The sequence below is a fragment of the Palaemon carinicauda genome, chromosome 21, assembly GCF_036898095.1.
Source record: "Palaemon carinicauda isolate YSFRI2023 chromosome 21, ASM3689809v2, whole genome shotgun sequence".
In the NCBI taxonomy this organism is placed as follows: domain Eukaryota; kingdom Metazoa; phylum Arthropoda; class Malacostraca; order Decapoda; family Palaemonidae; genus Palaemon; species Palaemon carinicauda.
This window is the reverse complement of record NC_090745.1, coordinates 48872870-48900242: the sequence shown is the minus strand read 5'-3', so window position 1 is coordinate 48900242 and position 27373 is coordinate 48872870. Positions and strand designations below refer to the sequence as shown.

Below are 27373 nucleotides of genomic sequence, written 5' to 3'. Positions count from 1 at the left end.
TATAAAAATATAAGTTTTGCGACACTACTTGCCAATTCCTTACGGTAACATGACTAAGCAAAAAAATGCAAAACAAATAAAAAGGGGCACTCGCGGAAAAATGGCCAACATTCCAATATACGGCATTTCAGAAAAAAAAAATTTCAGCCACGTGCTAGGCAAACCATCAAGGCACATTTTCCGACAAATAAACATCTAAATGAATCATTACTCTGTGATAGTTCCTTAGTACGTAGTAATTTTGAAAGAAATGGGAAAAAACTAAAAAATGGCAATCACAGGAAAATCGAACACATACCTATATATACGCCTTATCTGGCTAAAAAAAAAGATAGGCATGGGTAGCCAGATCATCTAGAAACACTTTCCTACACTAAAAATATAAGTTTTGTGACACTACTTGCCAATTCCTTACAGTAACATGACTAAGCAAAAAAATGCAAAACAAATAAAAAGGGGCACTCGCGGAAAAATGGCCAACATTCTAATATACGGCATCTCAGATAAAAAAAAAGACATGCACGTGTTAGCCCAACCATCAAGGCACACTTTCTAACAAATAAACATGAAAAAAAATCAATAATATACGGCAATTCCTTACTACATAGTAAATTTTTACAAATATTGAAAAAAAAAACAGAAATTGGCAACCGCAGGAAAATACCCCACATACCAATATCTACGGCGTATCTGACAAAAACAAAGTCACTCATGGGTAGCCAGATCATCTAGACACACTTTCCAACACTAAAAAAGCAAAAGTTTTGCGACACTATTTGGCAATTTCTTACGGAAAAATGACTTGGCCAAAAAATGAAAAAAAACTGAAAAAGGGGCACTCTCGGTAAAATGGTCCTCGTGGTGATGAACGACATTCAACTAAAAAAAAAATCATGCATATGGTAGCCAAACCATCCTCCAAGACTTTCCACAACTGATAACCTATACAAGTTGCACCATTCTACGACAATTTCATAATACGTAACAACTTTGATAATTATGCAACTTACCTTAGAAGGGTAAACTCGGTCGCGCTCGACCCCGACGCGTCTCAGAAATCTGGGAAGGAGTACAGCTACAGCGATGCACATCTAGACACTACTAGAGCGTGTAGGCGAGACGCCGACTGCAGGTTGATCACCCACAAATTCAGTCACGGGGATGAGTCACGTGAGAAAAACATCTTTTGTTTTGACGCTCGGGGTCGCGGACGACCCACCGTACCGTTCCAGGGTTAACTTAATAGAATATGGCATGATCATAGTAATCCAAGTGTCTTTTTAAAACCCGGTAAGTTTTTAGCAGCAAACTACTGACCTATTGCATTGACATCTTGTTTCTGTAATATTATGGAGAAGATGGTCAATGCAAGACTGATATGGTACCTTGAAAAGAAGGGTATTTTACCACCGACTCAATGTGGATTCAGAAAAATGCACTCACGACTGATGTGTTGATAAGACTTGAGTCTTCTATTTGTGAAGCATTTGCTTCCAAACAGCACCATGTGGCAGTCTTTTTTTTTTCCTTGAAAAGGCATATGATACCACTTGGAGATATGGTATACTTGAAACAATTCATGAATTGGGATTGAGAGGAGAGCTGTCAATATTTATTTAGGCATTTCTTTCAAATAGAGTTTTTCAAGTGAGAGTGGGGAAGCTCTATCAGAGAGTAAATGTCAGGAAGAAGGAGTTCCTCAGGGGAATGTGCTGAGTGTAACCCTGTTTGCACTAGAAATTAATGGGATATCCTCAGTCATTCCCCAGGATGTTCTCTCAACATTATTTGTGGATGATCTCTCAATATCATTTGCTGGAACTAGAATGGCAATGGTTGAGAGAAAAATACAACTCTCTATTGATAAAATTATCCAGTTGGCTGATATGAATGGATTTAACTTCTCGACAAGTATAACTACCATTGTTCATTTTTGTCCTATACGGGAACTACATCCAGACCCATATATACACATTAAAGGTCAACGGATACCATTTTTAAGTGAAGCTAAATTTTTAGGTTTGATATTTGATTGTAGGCTTACATGGGTTTCTCACTTAAAAGCATTGAAAGATTAATGTCTTGAGGCTCTTAATATCTTAAAAGTATTGTCCCATACATCATGGGGGCAGACCGCAATACTATTTTAAAATTATACAAGGCCTTGATTTTTTCCAAAATTAGTTATGGATGTGAAATATACTCTTCAGCCACCCCAAGCCGGTTGAAAATATTAGACTCAATACATCATGCTGGTATTAGATTGTCTACAGGAGCATTTAGAACCTCACCTATCCCAAGTCTCCTTGTTGATGCTGGAGAGTTACCTCTAGACCTTTACCGAATATCTTTGATTATTCAGTAGTGTTTTAGATTGCAAAGACTCCCTAACTCTTTAGCCTTTCAGACTGCAAGCCTTGTAAGACACACATCATACTTTGAGTTGCACCCAAAATTTCCTCAACCTTATGGCTTTCGGGTAAAACGATTATTAAACAGTCTGTATATAATTAGAAGTAAGGTACTTCCATTCAAGGTATCATCAACGCCACCATGGAAATTACCGGAGATATCTTTTTGTAAATACTTTATTGGAGATGAGAAGAATATGACTGACCTAGAAGCCTGGTCTCTTTTTATGGAACATGTTGAAGAACATAGAGGATCGACTTTTATATATACTGATGACTCTAAATCTGACGCTGGAGTTGGATTTGGATTACATAGTAATGGTTTTAATTGTAGAGGTGCACTTCCTCTAGCAGCTTCCATATTTACTGCCGAACTGTATGGCATATTAACCGCTAATTTTTAGTGATGCAAGGAGTGACCTTCAACCTTTAGTAGTTTTTAATTCTAATAACCCTCTAGTTTTAAAGATTTTAGAATGGCTCTTTGTTATTGGACGGAGAGGTTTAATGGTTAGATTTTGTTGGGTTCCAGCGCATGTAGGTGTGGTTGGGAATAAGAAGGCAGATTCACTGGTAAAGAATACTGCATCCGAGTTGCTGCCAAGAAGGTATCCTATTCCGTGTAATGATTTCCTACCTAGTCATCAAGAAATTGCTTTGTAATAAATGGCAACAGCACTGGGATATTCTGGATGGCAATAAAATGAGAGAAGTAACAAATGTCATATCTCCTTGGAGGTATAACATGATGCCCCAAAAATGGGAGACTTCTCTTTGTCGTCGCCGTATTGGTCACACGTGGTTGACACACGAGTTTCTGCTGAAGGGCCAACACCAACCGTATTGTGACGACTGTTTAGTACCTCTAACAGTGAGGCTTTTGTTGACCTAATGCCCCAATTATAATAACTTAAGGAATAGATATTTGTTTAAGGCTCGAGGTAAGGGTGGCAGGTTCATCCTTGCCAAGATTGTTGGACATGATGTGTCCTACTATGCAAGTGGCATTTTAAGATTTATTTCAGAAGCAGGTCTTCTGAAAACTATCTAACTTTTATAATGATATTCAACTTTTATGGTTTTAATTGAATATTCTTCAATTTTTTTATATATATAAACTAAATGATATCGGCGTCAATGACCTTAGATGTCAGGATGCCTGAAAACTTTAAATCAATCAATCAATCAATCCAGGATGGTAGGGTTAATGGTATGGAGATGATAGGGGTTTTTTCAAACCTGTCAAAAATCCCATCCTTTGTATATATGCAAAGTGACCTAAAGCCATCAAAATAATGAAGAAAAAAAATCACTTGAATTAGTTTTCTTTTCATATACTGTACTATACAGTTTATGGTAAGATAATTTCACACATAAGAACTGAATTACTTTTCATTATGTGTGGATTTACTTTAAAATAAATGTAAAAATATTGTATTCTTGGGTTGATCTTTTGTGCTTTGAATATTTATATGAAATTTGTGGAAAGTATATAATCCCTGAAGTCAAGATTTTTTTCAGGTCATCTATTCCTTTGGAATGTACCCAATAGGTTTTTGAAGATGAATCTATACTGCCATAGAGTTCAGTAAGTTCTTCATGTTTACACCCACATACTATAAAAGGCTAAAAAGTATTGTTGCAGGTTTATCATCAGCAATATGTAGAGATATTTTGGCGTGTTTCATCATCATTTTAATGGCAATATTTTTCTTACAGGTTGGAGATGGAACTCAAATTCGATCAGTACCTGGATTTCAGCTCATAAGAGGTCTGGAGGGGCATCACATGATTGGTGTTGCTTGTGGATGGTCCCATTCTGTTGCCCTTAGTAGATCTGGGCAAGTCTGGGTATGGGGATCAAATAGTCATGGCCAGTTAGGGCTTCCAAAGGATGAGGTGAGTCATTCTATGAGATTTTTTTCATGAATGTTGTTATTGTTTTTAATTATACAAACCTGCTTAAAGTCTCTCTCTATCTCTCTCTCTCTCTCTCTCTCTCTCTCTCTCTCTCTCTCTCTCTCTCTCTCTCTCTCTCTCTCTCTCTATGTATATATATATATATATATATATATATATATATATATATATATATATATATATATATATATACATGCACATATATATATATATATATATATATATATATATATATATATATATACACATACATATATATATATATATCGCTCTCTCTCTCTCTCTCTCTCTCTCTCTCTCTCTCTCTCTCTCTCTCTCTCTCTCTCTCTCTCTCTCTCTCTCTCATAAAAGATTTTCTAATCACAGCCCCCCAGATGCTGAAGCCTTGATGAGGATGAGGGGCTTAAGGATTAGCAGCTTGGCTCTAATGAAAAGTGGGAACTACTTCCCACTGGACCTTGGTGCTCAACTGTTTATCCAACTAAATCAGTCAGCACTTTCTCTTTTCCTTTTGGTTATTTCTTTTTTTTTTCTCCCATCTCTTCCTTTTAGGCACGATATTGTTGACGACTTTGGCTTGTTTGAGTATACTTTGGCTGCTTCTTTGGATTTGGCACAGTGTGGGATGGACGGCATTCCATCTCAACCTGTGCCAATTTAGACGCCATCGCCTTCTGGCAGACCGCATTGGGTGCAGACCAAGTCTGTTAAGAGTCGGGCTCCAGTGATCCGGTTTTAAGTCACCCATACTTGCGGGTAATGGGTGACGCCAGGCATTTGAGTCACCGGTGGGAGGGTCTAACCACCCCCACTGACCAGTGTACGTCCACCTTAAGAGAAAACCCCTCTCTATTATTATTAAATGCTAAGCTACAACCCTTTTTGGAAAAGCAGTATGCTATAAGCCCAGTGGCCCCAATAGGGAAATTAGCCCAGTGAGAAAAGGAAACAAGGAAAAAGGAAATATTTTAAGAATAATAACAACATTTAAATAAATATTTCCTTTATAAACTATAACAAAACAAGAGGAAGAGAAACTAGATAGAACAGTGTGCCTGAGTGTACCCTCAAGCAAGAGAACTCTAACCCAAGACAGTGGAAGACCATGGTACAGAGGTTATGGCACTACCCAAGACTAGAGAATAATGGTTTGATTTTGGAGTGACCTCCTAGAAGAGCTGCTTACCATAGCTAAAGAGTCTCTTCTACCCTTACCAAGAGAAAAGTAGCCACTGAACAATTACAGTGCAGTAGTTAACCCCTTGGGTGAAGAAGAATTGTTTGGTAATCTCAGTGTTGTCAAGTGTAAGAGGACAGAAGAGAATCTGTAAAGAATATGCCAGACTATTCGCTGTCTGTGTAGGCAAAGGGAAATAACCGTAACCAGAGAAAAGGATCCAATGTAGTACTGTCTGGCCAGTCAAAGGACCCCATCACTCTCTCGCAGTAGTATCTCAACGGGCGGCTGGTGCCCTGGCCAACCTACTACCTACCAAAATAATAGAGGACTGGTCCCCGCTGAAACCTCTTCTCGTGTTGGGCCACATGGGATAGGTGGACTGACATCCTCCGATAAGAGGTGGCTAACCCGGCTTGCTCTTTTCCAAAAACCCAACACCTCTGATGACGACATGGAAAGGACAAACTTGGACCTTCGTATTGACAACCCTAACTCAAGTTCTAATATTGTAACATAAGCACCTGTCATGGGTAGATAGAATAATATAAAAAAGAATGCTAAAACATGTGAATTTTCTACTCTTAAGAGGCAGAGAGAGGAGGTCCCGATAGTTTTTACTGGAAACTGTCACCGTCGTTGATGGAGATCAAGGTATTTATTAGATGTGCCTAGATCAGCAGACCTTGGGCATAACGATCATCTGTTTGTAGCAATCCGAGGGCGCCAACGTTATGAAAGGACCCATAGAACAATGCGAGCAGTGTTGTCGCCGAAGAATATACATTAACGGAAGGTAAACACATGTCTCGCTTCAATTATAGCGCCATATGGATCATGATTACACCAGCAGAGCGTTCGTGAAGATGTCATCAAAGAGGCGTGGTTTTAAGGAAAACCAATGAGAATGAAGAAAGGAGAAAATTTCCTTACATGGAATTGTCGATAGTTAGCCCCTCCCATACAGGGGTATATAAACTTCAACGGGAACGAGAGAAGAAGAGTACGAAAGATAGAACGAGAGTACGAAAAATAGAACGAGATGACGAGAGAGAGAACGAGAGAGAAGAAGCACAGAAAAAGAGAGGGAACGTAAGGACCAGAATGTAGACGTGACCAGCCTTACGACAACTTGTCTGAGATGTCAGAACGAGTTGACCCCTGCTGTTATTACCAACCACGAAACGCCCAGACCTGAAATATCTACGTTCCTGTCAACCATCGCTGCTGTGAAGAGTACAATCTTTTAAGTATTATTTGTCTACCTTCTTGACTGTTCCCCTATTTGCTGGAGTGTAGTTTAATCAGATGATTTTCTTTGTTTAGTTCAGTGCTTCCTAAGTACTCAATAGAGAAATATTGACCTTTGACTAGTTATAAATAAAATTATGTTTTCTTTTGCGAGTTTTCTTTCTATATTCCCTTTTCTCAATGTGGGTAGTGGTTGAGTAATCCTAATTTAATTAATCAATTCAAAAGAACCCGGTTCGATCCCCATGAGGATCGTAACAGCACCTTACTCGTGTCATGTAAAAAATTATCATAAGAATATATTAGAGAAGAAGAGAGAGAAAGTAAGAAGTGATGACAGGACAGAAAAATACAGAAAAGCCAAAATATTACCTGGTCACTATGAGGTAGTAAATTATGAGAAATTTTTGATACTGGAATTTGAAAGTGGAGGACATGAGCATGTAAATGTTTTTAAAGACAACAGGGAAATAGTAAATAGATGTGGAGGGCAGCCAAAAATTCTTCCTCAGGGAAATGGAAGTCTCCTGATAGAGACACTGTCCCCAATACAAAGTGAAAGATTAAAAGTTCTTTCAATATTTGATGGTCATAATGTCAAATGCTTTTCACACCCCTTTTTTTAACCAGAGTAGGGGTGTGATATATGCGCCAGAATTGTTAGAGCTAGAAGAAAAAGAAATTGAGAATGAACTTAGAGATCAAGGAGTAGTAAAAGTTGTAAGAATGAGAAAGAGAGGTGGAGAACAACGTGTCCCTCTCACTACTTTGGTTTTAACTTTTGACCATTGTAGACTATCCAACACTATTAAAGCTGGCTGGTTATCTTTGAAGGTGAAACCGTACATCCCTTCACCATTGCGATACTACCATTGCTAAATGTATGGCCACCTAAGCCAAAAATGTAAAGAAAAATTAAATAATAAGCCCGGTGTCTGTGCAAACTGTGGCAAAAATAGTCACGGAGTTTGTATAGAAAGTCCCTGCTGTATTCATTGTGGGGAAGCACATCGAGCAACATCAAAAAGTTGTGTGAAGTTTATTTTTGAGAAAGAAATTCAGGCCATTCAAACCATGGAGAGGGTTACTTTTAAAGAGGCTCGTAAAAGAGTTCTTGAAAAACTGATAAAACCAGGGCAACCTTTTTCATTGGTTTTGAAGAAAAGTTTGCCTTAGCACAATGACAATATTATCCCAGGTTCCAAAATAAAGAAAGATGTGTGATTAATGTAATTAACGATTTTTGTTTGTAATATACCTTAGAAAACACTGCCACAGTTATGAGGTAGTTAGATTGTTTACACCTGTAGGAGTTGTCAGAAAAACAATGCCGTAGTGACGAGGGAGACATCGTTCACACCTTGAGGAGTTGTCAGGTAGCTGTTGTCCAGGTAGGGTGATTTCCCCGGGGCTCTGAGGCTGTGAATTCGTGGTGTGGGTCCTTTCCTGCTATTGTCCTCATTGGTTGGTGAGTTGCAACTTGAAGGTCGTCCACAGAGGGAACTTGTAAGGTGAGTTTTAACTATAAGCTATCTAGGCCTATTCCAAGAAAGTATGGCATCTAAGATTACAATGGACATGATTAAGCCATTCACGGTGGAGGAGACGTTGTGTCATGGTTGGAGAAGGTGACCTTAGTGGCTAAGCTACAGAAAATAGTAGACTTAGCCAGTTTTATTCCTTTGTATCTGGAGGGTGATGCTCTAGCACTTTATTTGGAGATGGGTGATGAAGACCAAGAATGTGCAGCAAAAATTCAAGAAAAATTGAAAGTAACGTTTTCTGATGATCCATTTTCTGCTTTTGGAAAACTTGTTCAATTGAAGTGGACGGGAGAACCAGTTGATGTGTATGCTAATGAGATTAGGAGGCTGGCGAGTTAAGCTAAGTTTGATAAGGTTGGTTTAGAAAATGTTGTGAAACTATCGTTTGTTAATGGTTTTCCAGATACAGTGATACCTCGGTACTCGACCATAATCCGTTCGAGATCCGTGTTCGACCTCCGATTTGTTCGAGTACCGAATTTTTTTTCCCCATAAGAAATAATGGTATATATTCTATTCCGTTCCCAAGCACTCGAACAGGCCCAAAATATTAATAAAACGTGTACCTAAACAACAATAATTATCTAAATGTGTATGAAATTGGTCAGAAAATCCTATAAAACAATTTTAAACCATTTACTGTACTAAAATAAAACAATTTTAAACCATTTTCTGTACTGTAGTGAACATACCTTTTGTTCATTTATGTACCGATCGAATTCCCCCACGTATTTATCGGCTGCAATTTGATCCGAACTAGCTGCCTCCCCATGCCTAGTAACACGATGAATACCTGTTCTATTACGAAACTTTTCAAACCAACCCCTGCTCGCTTTAAATGTAAATGAATCACTTTCACTGGTACTCGGACTTTTCTTCACTAATTCTTCATAGATATGCAACGCTTTTTCACAAATGAACGCTTCACTAACACTTTCCCCGGCCAACTGTTTTTCTTTAATAAATATTAAAAGCAACTTTTCCATCTCCTCAATCACTTGTGGCCTTTGCTTAGTTACCGCCGTAACTCCCGTTGCAACATTCGCCTTCTTAATCATTTCTTTATGCTTTAAAAACGTAGAAATGGTCGACTTCGCCATTCCGTATTCTACCGCTAAATCGGACACTCGTACACCATTCTCATATTTCGCTATAATTTCCTTCTTCAACTCGATCGTTGTTCGCACTGTTTTCCTCTTCTCCTTCCCCTTAACACTCATTACTTTCTTGGGACTCATTATGAAAGCTAAAAAAGCAATTAAAAGCACTGAAAATCACTAAATCACAACGAATGCTGATCGCGCGTTGTCTGAGTGACGCTCTCGAGAGAACTGATGCTTCCCGAACAAGCGAGAGTGGCCGAGATGGCGCGATCATCACAAAGCCCATGCGGTCGTCACGTGTTCGGCTGGTCGAGTACCGAATTTTTGGTCGAGCACCGCAGCAAAAATTTCTCGAAAATTTTGGTCGAACTCCGAATTGTTCGAGTATAGAGTCGTTCGACTACCGAGGTATCACTGTATTAGTGTTGCTTTACAGCAATTGCCAAATGTGATGATGACAATGGCAATGAGTGAATTGATTAGCCATGCTAGGATTTTGTCATCTAAACAGCAAGGTGGTCTGGTAGCTGTAACTGTCAGAGAGGGTGGAGAAGGAGGTGGTGCAAAACATGAAAATAGGGCTAGGCCTTTCCAGTTTAGGGGTCAGTGTTTCTGATGTGGTGGCCCTCATATGATAAAAGACTGTAAAGAGTCACAGGTGAGGTGTTTTAGGTGTAATAGAATTGGTCATATGGCCAGTCGTTGTCAAGAACAGGTTGCGGAAAACGAGTAAGGGCTGACTACTGCGCCTGTAGCCGCTCTTTTGATGATAAAATGGTGCACCTTGATACATTGCCTATAATTGATATTTGGATTGATAATGAGACTGCAAAGTTTCTTGTAGTTACAGGCTGCTCTACATCTGTGGTACATTCTAAATTTGTGCCTCGCTGTAAAGGAGAAGTGTACATCAGTGCTTTTGATGGGAGTCATATTAAGTGTAAAGTTGCAGATTGTGTGGAGCTGGATGTGAACGGTAAATGTGTGACAGTGAGGGCTGTAGTGTCGAATCAACTGGTTAATGGCGTTGATGTGGTGTTAGGAGTTGATGTTATTGACCAATTGGGAGGTGTCAGAGTGACCCAAGGAAAGGTATGTTTTGGTGCTTTTGGTGTTGCTTCAGTTGGTCAAGAAATTAAGCATAGACTTGGTGGTGAGAGGGATAACAATAGTTCAACAGTTGTAATTGAAGATCCAGAGTTTCAGGCTAGGTTTGATGGACAGAAATGGACAGTCAGGGGATTTTGGGAGAATAAAGAAGCTGTGACGAAGAATAAAGTAAGCTGTTATGATAAAAAGCTTGATGGTTGGAAGAAGGAAGAATTTGAGAAGGAAGTGGACAGGTGGATTGCCGAAGGTATTTTAGTTCCATGGAAAGAAAAGGTTGACGTTGGTATCATTCCTCTAATGGCAGTGGAACAGCCAACAAAGAACAAGGTGAGACCAGTGCTTGATTTTTGGGAACTTTAATGTAAATGTCAAGTGTCACACTGGTGATGATGTGATTGATGTATGCAGTGAGACACTACGAAAATGGCGACAGACAGGTGAGAATTTGTCTGTTGTGGATTTGAAGTGGGCCTTCTTACAGTTGAGTGTTGACGAAAAATTGTGGCCATATCAACTAGTGAACTATAAGGGACAGACACTTTTTGCCTTACAAGATTGGGATTCGGGTTGAACTCTGCACCACGGATTATGTCTAGGATACTAAAGACTGTATTAAGTAAGGCTTAAAAAATAGAGAGCAACCAGTTCATATATAGATGACATTCTTGTGAATGAATCGATAGCTTCTGCTGATGAGGTGATTGGACATTTGAATACCTTTGTGTTGATAACAAAGTCCCCTGAGTCGCTCAATGGAGGTGCTGCTTTAGGATTGCAACTGTAAAGAGTTGGAGGAGAGTTGATGTTCGAGAGAGGTAATAAGGTGCCTGAAGTTGCAGATATGCTTACAAGGAGGGAATTGTTTTCAGTTTGTGGTACATTAGTGGGTCATTATCCCATAGCTGGATGGTTAAGAATTGCATGTAGCTACATTAAGAGAAGAGCCTCAGGAGCACGTTGGGAGGATCCTGTTGGTGAACAGTCCATGATGATGATTAAAGAAGTAATTGGGAGAGTAAAGTTAGATGATCCTGTGAGAGGAAACTGGTGTGTCCCGAGTGTAAAGCATGGTGTTGTGTGGTGTGATGCCAGCAAAATTGCTATGGGTGTAGTTTTGGAGATAAATGGCAAGATTGCTGAGGATGCTGTTTGGCTTAGAAAAAAGGACGATTTCAACCACATCAATGTTGCCGAACTAGAAGCTGTTTTGAAAGGAGTAAATTTAGCCATTAGATGGGGTTTAGAGTCGATAGAGGTGAGGACTGACTGCAACTGTGGGGGCATAGTTGAAATTTATAGTCAGTGCTGAGAAGTGTGTCCACACAAAAGGAGCTGCTGAGATGATAATTAAAAGACGCTTGGGTATATTGAAGGAATTGATTACTGAGTTTGGTTTGAATATCGTTGTTCAGATGGTGCCTTCAGAGAAGAATAAAGCTAATATTTTGACAAGAGTCAAGAAGAATTGGTTTGTGAGCAGTGAAGTTGAACATGCACATCTCTGTGCAGGTGCTGTAGTTGATATAACAGAGTTGCATAATAAACACCATATGGGAATTGACAGAACACTATATTTAGCTAAAAAGTTGGATCCTCAAGTTTCCAGAAAATGTGTGAAGAAGGTAGTTCAGATTTGTGAGCGTTGTCAGTCCATTGATCCTGCGCCTGTGATGCACAAAGGAAGCGAATTAAGTGTTGAAAGAAACTGGCAGCGCCTGGCTATTGATGTTACTCATTACAGACAGGTGCCCTATTTATCAGTGGTGGATTGTGGTCCAGGTCGTTTTGCAATATGGAGGCAGCTAAAGGTGAAGATGCTCAAGAAATATCTGCTGAGTTGAATACCATCTCTGTTAGGGTGTTTCGGGCTGCTTATTGACCAGGAGGAAATGTAATCGTTGAAAGACATCATAGAACCATCAAGGCTATTGCAGAGAGAGGAGGAATTAGTCCTATAGAAGCAGTATTTTGGTACAACAGCACACCAAGATCTGGACAAGTTGAATCGTCTGTTCCACAACTTTCGGTATACAGATATGAGTGGAGGTATCCTTCAGAAGTCCCCAATGGAACAGATACCAGCCAAGACAAGCCCCTTTTAATTAAGATGGGAGAGGAAGTGTGGGGGAAGCCCCCAAACGCCCATTGTACTACTCAATGGCGTAAAGGGATTGTCACTCATGAACTCTTCAAACAACATTTGGATGTGCGACCAGTTATAGTTACAGCTTCCCTATCTAATGGCTCAAGCGAAATGTCAAGTGATGATTCAGTCTCTAAAGAATCAGTGGAACCACAAGTAAGTGTTCAAAGAGAAACGGGAGAAAATCAGCATCCACAGAGGAATAGAAAACCACCTGTATGGATGGCTGATTGTTTCTGATTAAGTCTTGTGCGGTGTGTGTGTATGCATGTATGATGCGTGTTGATCTTAAGATCAGGTGGGTGTGTTGTGTGATTAATGTAATTAACGATTTTTGTTTGTAATATACCTTGGAAAACACTGCCACAGTTATGAGGTAGTTGGATTGTTTACACCTGTAGGAGTTGTCAGAAAAACAATGCCGTAGTGACGAGGGAGACAGATCGTTCACACCTTGAGGAGTTGTCAGGTAGCTGTTGGCCAGGTAGGGTGATTGCCCCGAGGCTCTGAGGCTGTGAATTTGTGGTGTGGGTCCTTTCCTGCTATTGTCCTCATTGGTTGGTGAGTTGCAACTCGAAGGTCGTCCATTACTACCACAGAGGGAACTTGTAAGGTGAGTTTTAACTACAAAAGATTTAAGGGTGGTTATACAAGATGAAAGTTCTATTATAAATCTGAGTCAGGAAAGTGTAGAGAAATCAAAACAGGTATTGGAAGAACGTAAAGATACTCAGGAAGCTTCTGGGTCCAAAGAAAGCTCAGAACATCTGCTTGAGGAACAGAATAAAGATAATCTAAAGCAACCTGCATCATTTGAAAACATTTTAAGTCCAGCTAAAACTGTTGTAAATATTGACATAAACATGTCATTAGACAATACCGACATGGCAGAAGACAGTCCATTACCTAAAACTCAACCATCCTAAAGAAAATAAGAAGAGAGAGAGAGAACTCCAGAAGGGAGACCACCAGGAAATATTGATAAAAAATAAGCATTAAAAACTTTCCCCATAAGAAATGCCCCCAAGATAAAACATTTAAATAAAAATGAATCATAATTTGCACTCATGGATAGCAAACTCACGATACTTCAATGGAATTTCCAAGGCCTTAGAGCTAAATATGAATCGTTGAAAATACTAATTAAGGAAAATTTCCCAATCCTATTATCCTTGCAAGAAACAATGCTAGGCCAAAATAAAGTATGTCCCAGAGAATATATATTTTATCATAATGAAATCTAGGAACATGAAGGTAGACATGGTGGGTGTGCATTACTGGTGCGACGAGATGTCATCCATAACAAGATTAGTTTACAAACAAATTTTCAAGCAGTAGCCGTACAAATGCATTTAAAATGAGCATACACAATATGTTCCATATAGTATCTGCCACCCAATCGAGGTGACCAAAACCTGAAGCAAGAACTTGATAACTTGATAGATCAGCTAAGGCATTTTTACTCCGGGGAGACTTTAACGGGAGACATCCTATGTGGGGGGATATTATTTCCCACTCCCGAGGCAATCAAATTTTTTCTTTAATTGAAGAGAAAGAGCTTGCTGTTTTGTGACCATTTTTCAATCGTAATTAAATTAGTTGATGAAATAGCTGCACCAAGATCTCCAAGATGGGTAATTGATAAAGCTAATAGGGCATTGTTTACTGTGATTACATTGTTAGAAATTGATGCTGATAATTTTCCCACTGTGGAGGAAGCCCTTGAGTTTTTTAATAAAATCATTATAGATGTTAGTAATAAGTCAATTCCTCAAAGTACAGGTATTTTACACGAAAACCGGTCCCTTAGTGAAATATTCAATGTCGAATAACTCATAAGCTATGAGAGCTTCATTTACTCGATATCGGCGTCATCCTTGTAATTATTACAAATTTGTTATAAGAAAGCAAGAGCCAAGTTTAGATACCAAATTAAACAGGCTAAGTGCCAGTCTTGGATAAAGTTTATATCCAAAATTAATTGGAAAACTAACTTAATGAAGGTCTGGAAAAAAATAAGAAAGATTGGTGGGAAACATATACCTTTGCCATAACCTGTAATTGAATGTAACTGTCAAATGTTACAAAATCCAGAGAATGTAAGTGAAGCATTTGCAGATCATTTTTCAAAAATCTCCTCAAAAAAATCCTACATCTATGTATCACCAACAACGTATACAAGAAGAGAATCGCCCTCTCGACTTTGGCCCCCCAGATGCTGAAGCCTTGATGAGGATGGGGGCTTAGGAATTAGCAGCTGGGCTCTAATGAACAATGGGAACTACTACTCACTGGACCTCGGTGCCCAGCTGTTGATCCAACTAAATCAGTCAGCACTTTCTCTTTTTCTTTTGTTTATTTTTTTTTCTCCCATCTCTTCCTTTTGGGCACGATATTGTTGACGACTTTGGCTTGTTTGAGTATACTTTGGCTGCTTCTTTGGATTTGGCAGAGTGTTGGATGGATGGCATTCCATCTCAACCTGTGCCAATTTAGACGCCATCACCCTCTGGCAGACCGCATTGGGTGCAGACCAAGTCTGTTAAGAGTCGGGCTCCAGTGATCCGGTTTTAAGTCGTCCATATTTGCTGGTAATGGGTAACGCCAGGCATTGGAGTCGTTGGTGGGAGGGGCTAACTACCCCAACTGACCAGTGTACGCCCACCTTAAGAGAGGCAGCCCCTCTCTAATATAGGACTGGTCCCCGCTGAAGCTTCTTCTCGTGTTGGGCCACATGGGATAGGAGGACTGACATCCTCCGATGAGAGGTGGATAACCCGGCTTGCTTCTACTTCAAAAACTAAACCCTTTGTTTACGACTAGGAAACTCTAAAGGACCATTCTACTAATGTTCAAAAACAAAGTAATTTGGGTGACATGGAGAATTTTCAAATCCTTCGTGTCACTCAGATTCCCATTGAAACCAATTATGATGTGCTGTATAAATTATTTCAATGTTATGGTCACATCAGGGAAATTAGAATGAGGCTTAAAGGTGACAAATGGGATTCATGGATATCATTTGATGGCCATGATGAAGCATTCAATGCAATCAATGATATCATGAATATTAAAATCAATAATTTGAATTTCAAGGGTGCTCTTTGCGATCGGGTACCTAAGAATCTAGATGTATATAAACCTGCAGATTGAATTGATGAAGGTATAGAGGTAGTTGTACCCTCCCTGAGAAAGCCAAAACCACCAAAGTGGCTTGTTGCTCAATCAAAAGGGAGTACTGGAAATTATTTCAAGACATGGAAATTTCTTCATTAGAAATAGGTACCATCGCACCAGGAGATATGTCTCGGTTTCGAAAGAACAGTTTCCTAATAAGTGCCAAATCAGAAACTCAATCTGTTATACTTTGCAATTTAAATACAGAGAACGATGACATAAAGCTGAATGTGAAACCCCATCTAAACTTCAGTTATGGAAGGGGAGTAGTTTTTAATAGAGACTTATATGAGTTTACAGAAGAGGAGATATTGGCCATGTGTCCTTTAACTGTGTGGAAAGTGCATAAAGTCCTGACTTTTCAGGATGCTGATGTGCCTTTCCACATTTACATAGAAAATTAATTAATTAAAGTTCGAACTTTTAAGCAGAAGCCGCTGCAATGTTTTAATTGCTTTAGATATGGGCATCCATCTAAAGTTTGCAAGAATGATAAAATGTGTAGTACTTGCTCCAATGTTTACCATAGAGAATGTACACTAGAGGCCAATTGTATAAACTGAAATTTGAATCACAAATCTACTGATAGGAACTGCCAGCAATATAAGTTGGAAGAGGCTGCTCTCAATAAATCCAGTATCGAACACATAAGTGTGGGGCATGACAAGAGACTATTGAGTAAATCAGCAAGTTATGCAAAAGTATTGAAATCAGGAGAAAAAATGAGGCAGGAGACATCCAACCTACCTAATACTGCCTCTATTCCCCAGAAAAGGAATTTGCCATCTTCTGATAGAATTCTAGAGGATAAGGCAAGAATATCACATAAGACTTTGCTCACAAACCTTTGTCCCCCACTACAGAGGATAATACTAACCTCTCTCAGGCTATATCTTTGCCTGATTTGATGGAGGTTCCACATTATCAGGTGCACCTGTAGTGGGGAAAACATCAAAACCTAATAAATCACCCCCTGTCAATAGGAAAAGAGAGACCTCAATCTCTCTCACCCCCATGCATTAAAAACACCAAAGTTATGACATCAAATAGATATGATGTTTTGCCTGTTGATATTTCAGATCAACAGGAAAACTTCTTGAATCAATCAAAAATTCAAGTTGAGGTCCACCATCCCCCACAAGATTTAGGTAAGAACAACAGTAAAAAGGCTAATATAAAACCTAACTTATCAAGACCCAAACTTAAGAAGCCTACATAAAATATCGTCAAATCAAAAACTGTCAATGGAAAGACCTCATCAAAGATGTCTTCCAGAAAATAATACATAGTTTTTTCATCCATTTTGCGATGGAATTGTCAGGGTTTGAGGGCCAAATATGAAGAACTTAAGCTCTTAATTCACAAGCATTCCCCCATAATTGTATGTCTACAGGAGAGCAAGCTTGATGCTAATACCCCTTGTCCTCGCGAATATATTAGTTATAGGACACCTTATGATCACGGAGTAGGGAACCATGGCGGAAGTCTTACATAAGTTCGTCGAGATGTTCCCCAATTACCTTTATCTGTCCGTACACCTCTGCAGGCAGTGGTTGTACAGATTGATATTTGGAGAAAATATACAATCTGTTCGCTGTATTTGCCTCCAAATGATAACGTATCGTATGATGATGTAGTAGAGGTGATTCAACAGCTCCCTCAACCTTTTCTTTTTCTTGGAGATTTGAATGGTAGATATCCTTTGTGCGGTGATGTTTTAGCAAACACCAGGGGCAATATTATCTCATCAATTCTGGAAAACAAGGTTGTAGGACTCCTTAGTATAGTAGAGCCCACACACTTCCATGTTCAGACAAGTACCTTGTCATGCATTGACCTTTCAATTGCAAGCTCTAACTGCCTTCTTGATTTCGATTGGAGGACATTAGATGATTGGCATGCTAGTGATCATGCACCAATGCTTATAAACACCACGATGGAATCTAGACAAGGCAGATTGGGTTAAATTTCATGAGCTAAGTGAAATAAAGGGTAGTGCAGAGCAGTTTGAGAGTGTTGATGATGCCATAGACCTACTGAATGGAACTCTCCATACAGCAGGAATCAATTTGATTCCCAAAACCATAGGACTATTCAAAAGACGACCAGTCCCGTGGTGGTCTTCAGAATTAACAGCCTTGCACAGAGCCACTAAAAAATCTCTGACTAGATTGCGTAGACGTCGTACGGATGTAAATTTGATAACGTACAAAAAGTGTAGAGCACAGTTCTGTCGTGCCATGAAAGAAGCTTGACGCCAATCTTGGGTGGCTTTTGTTTCCTCCATTAATTGTAGAACACTAATATCTTTTGTATGGAGGAAAATAATAAAGATTGCTGGCAAATTTACCCCAAACCCACCACCAGTGTTGAAAGTGAATGGTCAGTATGTGACTGAAGCAAATGAAGTTAGCAATGCCCTGGCTGACCACTTTTCAAATGTATCACACAAGAGTGTAACAGCTCCTGGTCACCAGTAGAGGAGCATTGAAGAAAAGAAAATTTTAAATTTTGCAACGGTAAAGGAAGAATCGTATAATTCTCCTTTTTCTGAAAGAGAACTTGATTCCGCACACGCTACACGTAACGATACAGCCCCTGGACCCGAGGGAATTCCATAAGCAATGGTTAAACATGTACATTTTGATACAAAGTTATTTATTTTAAGCATTATGTATAGAATATGCCATGATCATAGTTACCCAAGTGTTTGGGAACTAGCCATTATTTTAGCCTTTTTAAAACCTGGTAAGGACAAGTTTTTAGCAGCAAACTACCGCCTATTGCATTGAGATCTTGTTTATGTAAAATTATGGAGTAGGTGATCAATACAAGACTGATGTGGTACCTTGAAAAGAAGGGTATTTTACCACCGATTCAATGTGGATTCAGAAAAATGCACTCAACGACTGATGTGTTGATAAGACTTGAGTCGTCTATTTGTGAAGCATTTGCTTCCAAACAGCACCATGTGACAGTCTTTTTTCACCTTGAAAAGGCATATGATACCACTTGGAGAAATGGTATACTTAAAACAATTCATGAATTGGGATTGAGAGGAGAGCTGCCACTATTTATTCAGGCATTTCTTTCAAATAGAGTTTTTCAAGTGAGAGTGGCGGAAGCTCTATCAGAGAGTAAGTGTCAGGAAGGAGGAGTTCCTCAGGGGAGTGTGCTGAGTGTAACCCTGTTTGCACTAGCAATTAATGAGATATCCTCAGTCATTCCCCGGGATGTTTTCTCAACATTATTTGTGGATGATCTTGCAATATCACTTGCTGGAGCTAGAATGGCAATGGTTGAGAGAAAAATACAACTCTCTATTGACAAAATTATCCAGTGGGCTGATATGAATGGATTCAAGTTCTCGACAAGTAAAACTACTATTGTCAATTATTGTCGTATCCGGGGAGTACATCCATACCCGGATATATACATTGATAGTAGGCTTACATGGTTCTCTCACTTGAAAGTGTTAAAAGCTAAATGTCTCGCGGCTCTGAATATTTTAAAAGTAGTCTCGTACATCATGGGGGCCAGACCGAAATACTATTTGGAAATTATACAAGGCCTTGATTTTTACCAAAATCAGTTATGGATGTGAAATATACTCCTCAGCCACCCCTAGCCGGTTAAAGATATTAGATTCAATACATCATGGTGGTATTAGATTGTCCACAGGAGCATTTAGAACCTCACCTATCACAAGTCTTCATGTTGATGCTGGAGAGTTACCTATAGATCTTTACCAAATTTCTGCTATTATTCGGTATTGGTTTAGATTGCAAAGACTCCCTAATTCTTTAGCCTTTCAGACTGCAAGCCATGTAAGACACTCAACATACTTTGAGTTGCACCCAAAATCTCCTCACCCTTATGGGTTTCGGTTGAAACAATTTTTCAACAGTCTTGATATATTTAGAATTAGAGTGCTTCCATTTAAGGTATCATCAACGCCTCTATGGAAATTACCAGAGATATCTTTTTGTAAATATATCATTGGAGTTAAGAAGAATATGACAGACTTAGAATCCAGGTCTCTGTGTATGGAACATGTTGAAGAACATAGGGGATCGAATTTTATATATACTGATGGCTCCAAATCTGATGCTGGTGTTGGATTTGGAGTAAATAGTAATGGTTTTAATTGTAGAGGTGCACTTCCTTTGACAGCTTCAATATTTACTGCCGAACTGTATGGCATACTTACCACTGTTGAGAAAATACCGTTGGAAAAGGAGGGTAATTTTACCGTTTTTAGTGATGCAAGGAGTGTCCTTCAAGCTTTAGAAGTTTTTAATTCTATTAACCCTCTAGTTTTAAAGATTTTAGAATGGCTTTTTATTATTGGAAGGAGAGGTATAATGGTTCGATTTTGTTGGGTTCCAGCACATGTAGGTGTGTGTGGGAATGAGAAGGCAGATTCATTGGCGAAGAATGGAACATCAAGAGTTGCTGCCAAGAAGGTATCCCATTCCCTGTAATGGCTTCCTACCTAACATCAAGAAATTGGTTTGCAATAAATGTCAACAGCACTTGGATAGTGTTGATGGAAATAAAATGAGAGAAGTAACAAATGTCATATCTCTTTGGAGGTATGACATGATGCCCCGAAAATGGAAGACGTCTCTTCGTCTTCTCCATATTGGTCACACACTGTTGACACACGAGTTTTTGCTGAAGGGCCAACACCAACCATATTGAGACGACTGTTTGGTACCTCTAACAGTGAGGCATTTGTTGACCGAATGTCCTAATTATAATAACTTGAGGAATAGATATTTATTTGAGGTAAGGGTGGCAGGTTCATCCTTGCCAAGATTCTTAGACATGATATGTCCTACTATGCAAGTGGCATTTTTGGATTTATTTCATAAGCAGGTTTTCTGAAAACTATTTATCTTTTACAATGACATTAAACTTTTATAGTTTTAATTGAATATTCTTTTATTTTTTTTTTTATAAAGACTAAATTATATCGGCGTCAATGACCTAGATGTCAGGATGCCTGAAAACTTTAAATCAATCAATCAATCAATCTCGACTTTGGAGCTATAAGAATAGAATCATATAATTTTCCTTTTAGTATGAAAGAGCTTTTGTCAGCCCTGTCTACGTGTAATGATTCGGCTCCTGGAATTGATAATATCACCTATTCAATGATTAAACATTTACCCATAGAAACTAATTTTTTTTTACCTAATATCATCAATAGTATTTGGAAAGAGGGTCTATTCCCTAATATTTGGAGCATTTGTATAATTTTAGCCTTTTTGAAATCTGGAAAAGATAGCAAAATTATGACCAACTATCGGCCAATTGCATTAACATCTTGTATATGTAAATTCAGGGAAACGATGGTGAACGCACGACTGGTATGGGTTTTAGAAAGGACAGGACTTATCAAACCCCTCACAGTGTGGCTTCCGATGAATGCTATCCTGCATTGATGTCTTAGCAAGATTAGAGGCATCAATTTGTGAAGCTTTTGCCAGCAAAAAGCATCACATATCTATTTTCTTTGACTTGGAGAAGGCATACGATACCACTTTGAGACATAGTATTCTTCAAAACATTCATGAAATTGGCTTGAGAGGGGAACTGCCAATGTTTATTAGATCGTTCCTGAGTAACCGTCAATTTAAAGTTAGAGTAGGAAATACATTCTCATCAATTAATCAAGAAGAAGGCGTTCACATTATTTGCCTTATCCATAAATGGTATTAGTAACGTAATCCCTCATGATGTCATGCACACCTTATTTGACGATGACCTCTCTATCTCATTTGCAGCATCACGAATGGGTGTTGCCAAAACAAAGATTCAGCTAACTATTAATAGGGTAGCAGAATGGGCTGCCAAACGAGGATTCAAGTTTTCAGCTTCGAAAACTGTGGCGATACATTTCTGCCGTATAAGAGGTATTCATCTGGACCCTGACTTGCAAAGATGAGACCTTGTTTTTAGAGTTATTATTTGACAGCATGTTAACATGGGTTCCTCATATTAAAAATATTAAAGTTAAATGTATTCAGTCTCTCAATTTGATTAGAATTTTATCCCATACTTCTTTGGGTGCTGATCAAAAACACCTTCTAATGCTGTACAAAGCATTAATATCTTCTAAAGTTGCATTTGGATGTGAAATATATTCCTCAGCAACAAAACAACATTGGCATTATTAGACTCTGTACACAATGCTGGAATAAGACTAGCCAGTGGAGCTTTTAAGTCATCTCCCATATCTAGTCTGTTAGTAGATGCTTGTGAAATGCCTTTGGAGCATCACCGCCAGTCATCGCTGGTTTGATACTGGTTTAGACTTCAGAAGCTGCCAAAGTCACTTACATATGAAATGGTTATTAATTTAAAATGTATTAGTTTTTATGATAATCATCCTAGATACCCTAAACCGTTAGGGTATAGATCTTTAAGAACCTTGGAGGACTGAAATCCCCAAGGGTAAAATTTTACCTGTAGAGTACTCTAAAGTACCTCCATGGAATGTACCCACGGTAGATTTCTGTAAATGTATATTAGATTCAAAACGAGAAATATCCAAGGAGACAATGAGTGTTACTTTCTTGGAGCACATAGAATGCCATAAGGACTCTGTTTTTGATTTTACGGATGGATCCAAGTCTTTCGTTGGCGTTGGATTTGGGATATGTTTTCCAAATTTTAAGCAAAGTAATAGATTACCTAACCAAGCATCCATTTTTACAGCTGAATGCTATGCTATTTTAAAGGCAGTCAAGGATATCTTCCGGCTACCTCATAAAGATTGTTATTTTTAGCGACTCCTTGAGTGTATTGATGGCAATGAACCACTTTAATTCATTACACCCAATAATAATCGAAATTCTTGATTGGATATATCTACTGGGAAATAGAGGTAAGAATATTAAATTTTGTTGGGTTCCTGCTCATGTCGATATAAAGGGAAATGAGGAAGCGGACTCTCTGGCAAAGGAGGCAGTTCATAGCTGTATAAGAAATAACTTTGCTACCTGTAAAAGATATGTACCCCGTAATTCAGTCCGTACTTAAAAGAACTTGGAACTTTTATTGGGAGTTGGAAAATCAAAAAATGAGTGAAATTGTTAAATCATCTCGTCCAGGGGCATATTTTGACATGCAAAGGTCAAGAGAAGCGGTACTGTGCTGAATGAGAATTGGTCACACCTGATGGACGCACAGCTTTTTGATGGGTGGAGAACATCAGCCATTCTGTGAAGATTGCTTGGTGCCACTGACTGTGAAACATATATTAACCGAGTGTCCAAGTTACTTGACCGAGAGATTACACCATTTTCATAATTGTAAAGATAGCAGTGGCATTTACATACTATCTAAAATTTTGGGACCTGAATGCAATGTGGATTGCCTTTTTAAATTTCTTATGGATAATGGTTTATTTAATAAGATTTAATCATGAGTTGAAATAAGGTATATAATGATCGTTAACTATATTCTTTGGCATCAATGACCTCTGCTGTAACAATGCCAGATAATACCTAATAATCAATCAATCAATCAATCAATTGCAATCGCAGTTATAGTCCAGCAGATCTGTGAAATATTCTGGTAGTTTTGTGCCTTTGATGATACAAGCATGAAATGTGGTACACAGGTATAACATACCCTTAGGAAACATTTTGGATATAGGGACATTACAGATTATCCCTAGGGTCAAAATGGTGGCCATTTTACAAAATGGCTGCCACGAATAACTAAACTCTGCCTACAAGGTCAGCAAAGTCATATGTGGTTGGTGCAAAAGACAATGTATTGAGTATAATATCATTATTATCAACTGGTATGCACAAGCTTTATTATATATTTCATACTTGAATGAAAATATGCATCTGCGGTGGCCTATGAGTGTCATAGATAACAGAATACCATCGCAGTAATGCATGGCTGGAATAGGAGCTTTGAAACTTAATCATGCCTCTGAAATTCTGAATAACACCTGAATATTGTTCCTGGAAACATAAATGGATAAAAAAAAATCAAACTTGGTGGAAGGAACTTAGACCCCCATGAATATCTGCATTAATAATTACATACCAGTAGCTAGGAATGTCGTGACTAAATGCACAAATATGCGAAATCTATATAATGTACTCACTGAATTATTTTTTATAATTGTGTAATAGAAATGTTAAAACTACAATGGTGTGTTCCTATTGATTTGGGTTTAATATGGTCCTGAACAGTGCAAAGAAATAATGTATGGTGACCTAATGGGGACAAAGAGTGCCAGTCACCCAAATCTCTATTGTGTATATAATTATGCATCTCCTCTGAGTTGGGTTTCAATATTTTAACTCCTTTTCTGTTTTCAGGTGATAACTCCTTTGTAGTGTAGCCATAGACTAATCCCCTATTTGACTTTCTGTCAGTTTGAGACAATGGCCAAGAATTTCAAATTATTAGACCCCCGGCAGTGAGGACTAAGTACGACTGTTGCATCAATTAACCAGACAGACTGGAACCTATATGTGTTGTGTCATATGGACACCACTGAACCTCTTCATTGTCCAGCTGACTCCAAGTGAAGCACAGGAGGATCTGGATACCAGACTCTTGCGGACAACCTTCTTGACATGTCCCACTTGGGTGATGGTGAGGGTATTGAGTCCTCTTTACAGCATCACAGAGCTAAGTAGCATGATTCGTGCAGATTACAATACAACAAAACTCAATTGACTCGAGTAGAGAAGAGGAAAACAACCAGTTGCGATACCGAAGGCGTGACACCAAAGTTTACCTGTCAGAGTGTGGACCACTCAGAGACACTGCTCGAAACGTGTTTCTTTTGTGACAAGCCAGCAGGTAACGAGTCTCTGCGCAAAGCTTCTACCTTCGATTTGGAGAGACGGGTCAGGAAATGTGCTCTGAAACTAGAAGACAAGTCACTTATTGTTAAACTGAGTGCTGACGATGTGATGGTGCAAGATGCCCTGTACCATGTGAAGTGTCTCGTTTCCCTCTATAACAAAGCAAGGGACAAAAAGAACTTTGGATGACCAGGATGATATCATTCATGGCATAGCTCTCAGAGAACTGGTGCCCGCATAGACACTCATGTGGCATCAGTATTCAAGCTGGCAGATCTAACAAGTTTGTACAGCAACCAGCTGAAACAGCTAGGAACAGTCTTGCCTGGACGTGTCCACTCGACCAAACTCAAGTACCGGATCATGGCATATTTTCTGGACATGGAGGAGCACAATCCTGGCCGAGATGTTTTGCTTGCTTTAAACGAGGACATCGGGTCCGCCCTTCACAAGCCCTGTGAACACGATGCTGATAGTGATGGTGTTCATCTTGCTAGGGTGTTCATCTTGCTAGACCCTCTTAATGAGAGAATGCCTTGATGAAGTCATTGAGCTTCAGTACGGCATTTCATTCCCATGCTGAAACTTGGTGACAAGCAAGAGGGCTCTTGAACTTGGGGAAATTGCTCCGCCAATTTTAATCTAAATTTCTCTCTTTCTCATCTTTTTCTTCCTCTTAATATTACTTCAACTTTCTCCTAATTTTATAAACTTTCTTTCATGTTGCTGTCCCAACTCTATGAGTAAAATTTCCCATATGTATGTGTGTGTATATTTACATGTATATATGTCTTTTTTTTTTTTAATGGCATGGATGTTTATACATCCGTTATTGCAACTGGCGTAGATGTTTCTACATCCGTTATTGCTGCCTGCTTTGATAAATGGGAGGAGGTGTCACGGTTGGGAGGTATTTGTGCTTAAAGCTATATGTGAGATTATTGGATGATCTCAGCCATCCCGAAGATGGTTTGGACATTTTTGGCGGAACTATTCTCAAGTGTTGGGTCTTCGGAATCCGAGGGGATCCAATGCTTGGGGTAGGACTCTCGGCTTTTGGCCAGAAGCCCATCATTACAGATATGGGGAGGATGATTCCATAGTTTCTTGGTCTCAATCCTAACAGGCGGGTTCAGCTTACACCTGTGCCTCTATATCTGTTACAGTGCTATCTTGCATGTAGGGTATGGAGTGGACCATCTGGGAATTATACTCTCATTGTGCTGGTAGTGGAGACTGCAAATTTTCTTTCCAACATGTAATGCTTTAATGTTCTCAAGCAGGTGAATATAACAATTTCAAATATCACATCCCCCCTGATGCTGAAGCCTTGATGAGGATGGGGGCTTTGGGATTAGCAGCTGGGCTCTAATGAACAGTTGGAACTACTTTCCCATGGACCTCGGTGCCCAACTGTTAATCCAACTGAATCAGTCAGGACTTTCTCTTTTCCTTTTGGTTATTTCTTTTATTCTCCGTTCTCTTCATTTTGGGCTTGAACTTTTTGACGACTTTAGCTAGTTTGATTATGCTTTGGCTGTTTTTTTGGATTTGGCACAGTGAGGGATTGGTGGCATTCCATCTCAACCTGTACCAATTTAGATGCCATCACCCTCTGGCAGACCCCATTGGGTGCAGACCAAGTCTGTTGAGAGTCGGACCTCAGTGATCCGGTTGTAAGTCACCCATATTTGCAGGTAATATGTCACGCCAGGCATTGGAGTCGCTGGTGGGAGGGGCTAACTACCCCAACTGACCAGTGTATGCCCACCTAAAGAGAGGCAGCCCTTCTAATAGAGGACTGGTCCCCGCTGAAGCTCTTCTCGTGTTGGGCCACATGGGATAGGAGGACTTGCTCTTTCCAAAAAACCCAACCCCTCTGTTGACGACCTGGAAAATACAAACCTGGACCTCTGCACAGACAGCTTCAACTCAGGTTCTAATATTGTTACATTAGAAACTTATTCACGTCATGTGAATAATAAGAAAACCATAGCGAAGAAGAGAGAGAGAGTGAGAAATAATGACAGTACAGAAAAATATAGAAAAGTAGAAGTATTACTTGGTCACTATAAAGTATTGAATTATGAGAAATTTTTTATTTTAGAATTCTAAAATGGAAGACATGAACGTGTAAATGTTTTAAAGTTAACAGGGAAATAGTTGCTATATGTGGAGGGCAGCCAAAAATTCTACCCCTTTGAAAATGAAGTCTCTTGATAGAAACACTATCCCCATTACAAGGTGAAAGATTAAAAACACTTACAACACTGGATGGTCATAGTGTAAAATGTGTTTCGTACCCAACTTTCAACCAGAGTAGAGGTGTGATATATGCTCCAGAACTGCTGGACATAGAGGGAAAAAAAATTGAAGATGAACCGAAAAGTCAAGGAGTAGTAAAAGTAGTCGGAATGAGAAAGAGAGTTTTAGAACAATGTATTCCTCTTGCTACTTTGATTATAACATTTGATCAATGTAGATTACCAAATGTTATTAAAGCTGGTTGGCTATCTTTGAGGGTGAAACCTTATATCCCTTCACCATTGCGATGTTATCATTGCAATGTATGGCCATTTAAGCCAAAAATGCAAAGAGAAACTAAATAATAATCCAGCTGTTTGTGCCAACTGGGGAAAATATAGTCATGGAGTATGCTTAGAAAATCCATTTTGCATTCATTGTGGGGAA

General features: G+C 39.0%; 1 protein-coding gene across 1 annotated transcript in view; it reads left to right on the top strand.

Moving 5' to 3' along the window:
• The window catches only part of LOC137615275 (secretion-regulating guanine nucleotide exchange factor), a 660562-nt gene that overhangs the window by 434315 nt on the left and 198874 nt on the right, over window positions 1-27373 (top strand). The window contains exon 4 of the mRNA XM_068345004.1: window positions 4131-4310. Coding sequence (XP_068201105.1) covers window positions 4131-4310 — 180 coding nt within the window. The remainder of the gene's footprint in view (window positions 1-4130; window positions 4311-27373) is intronic.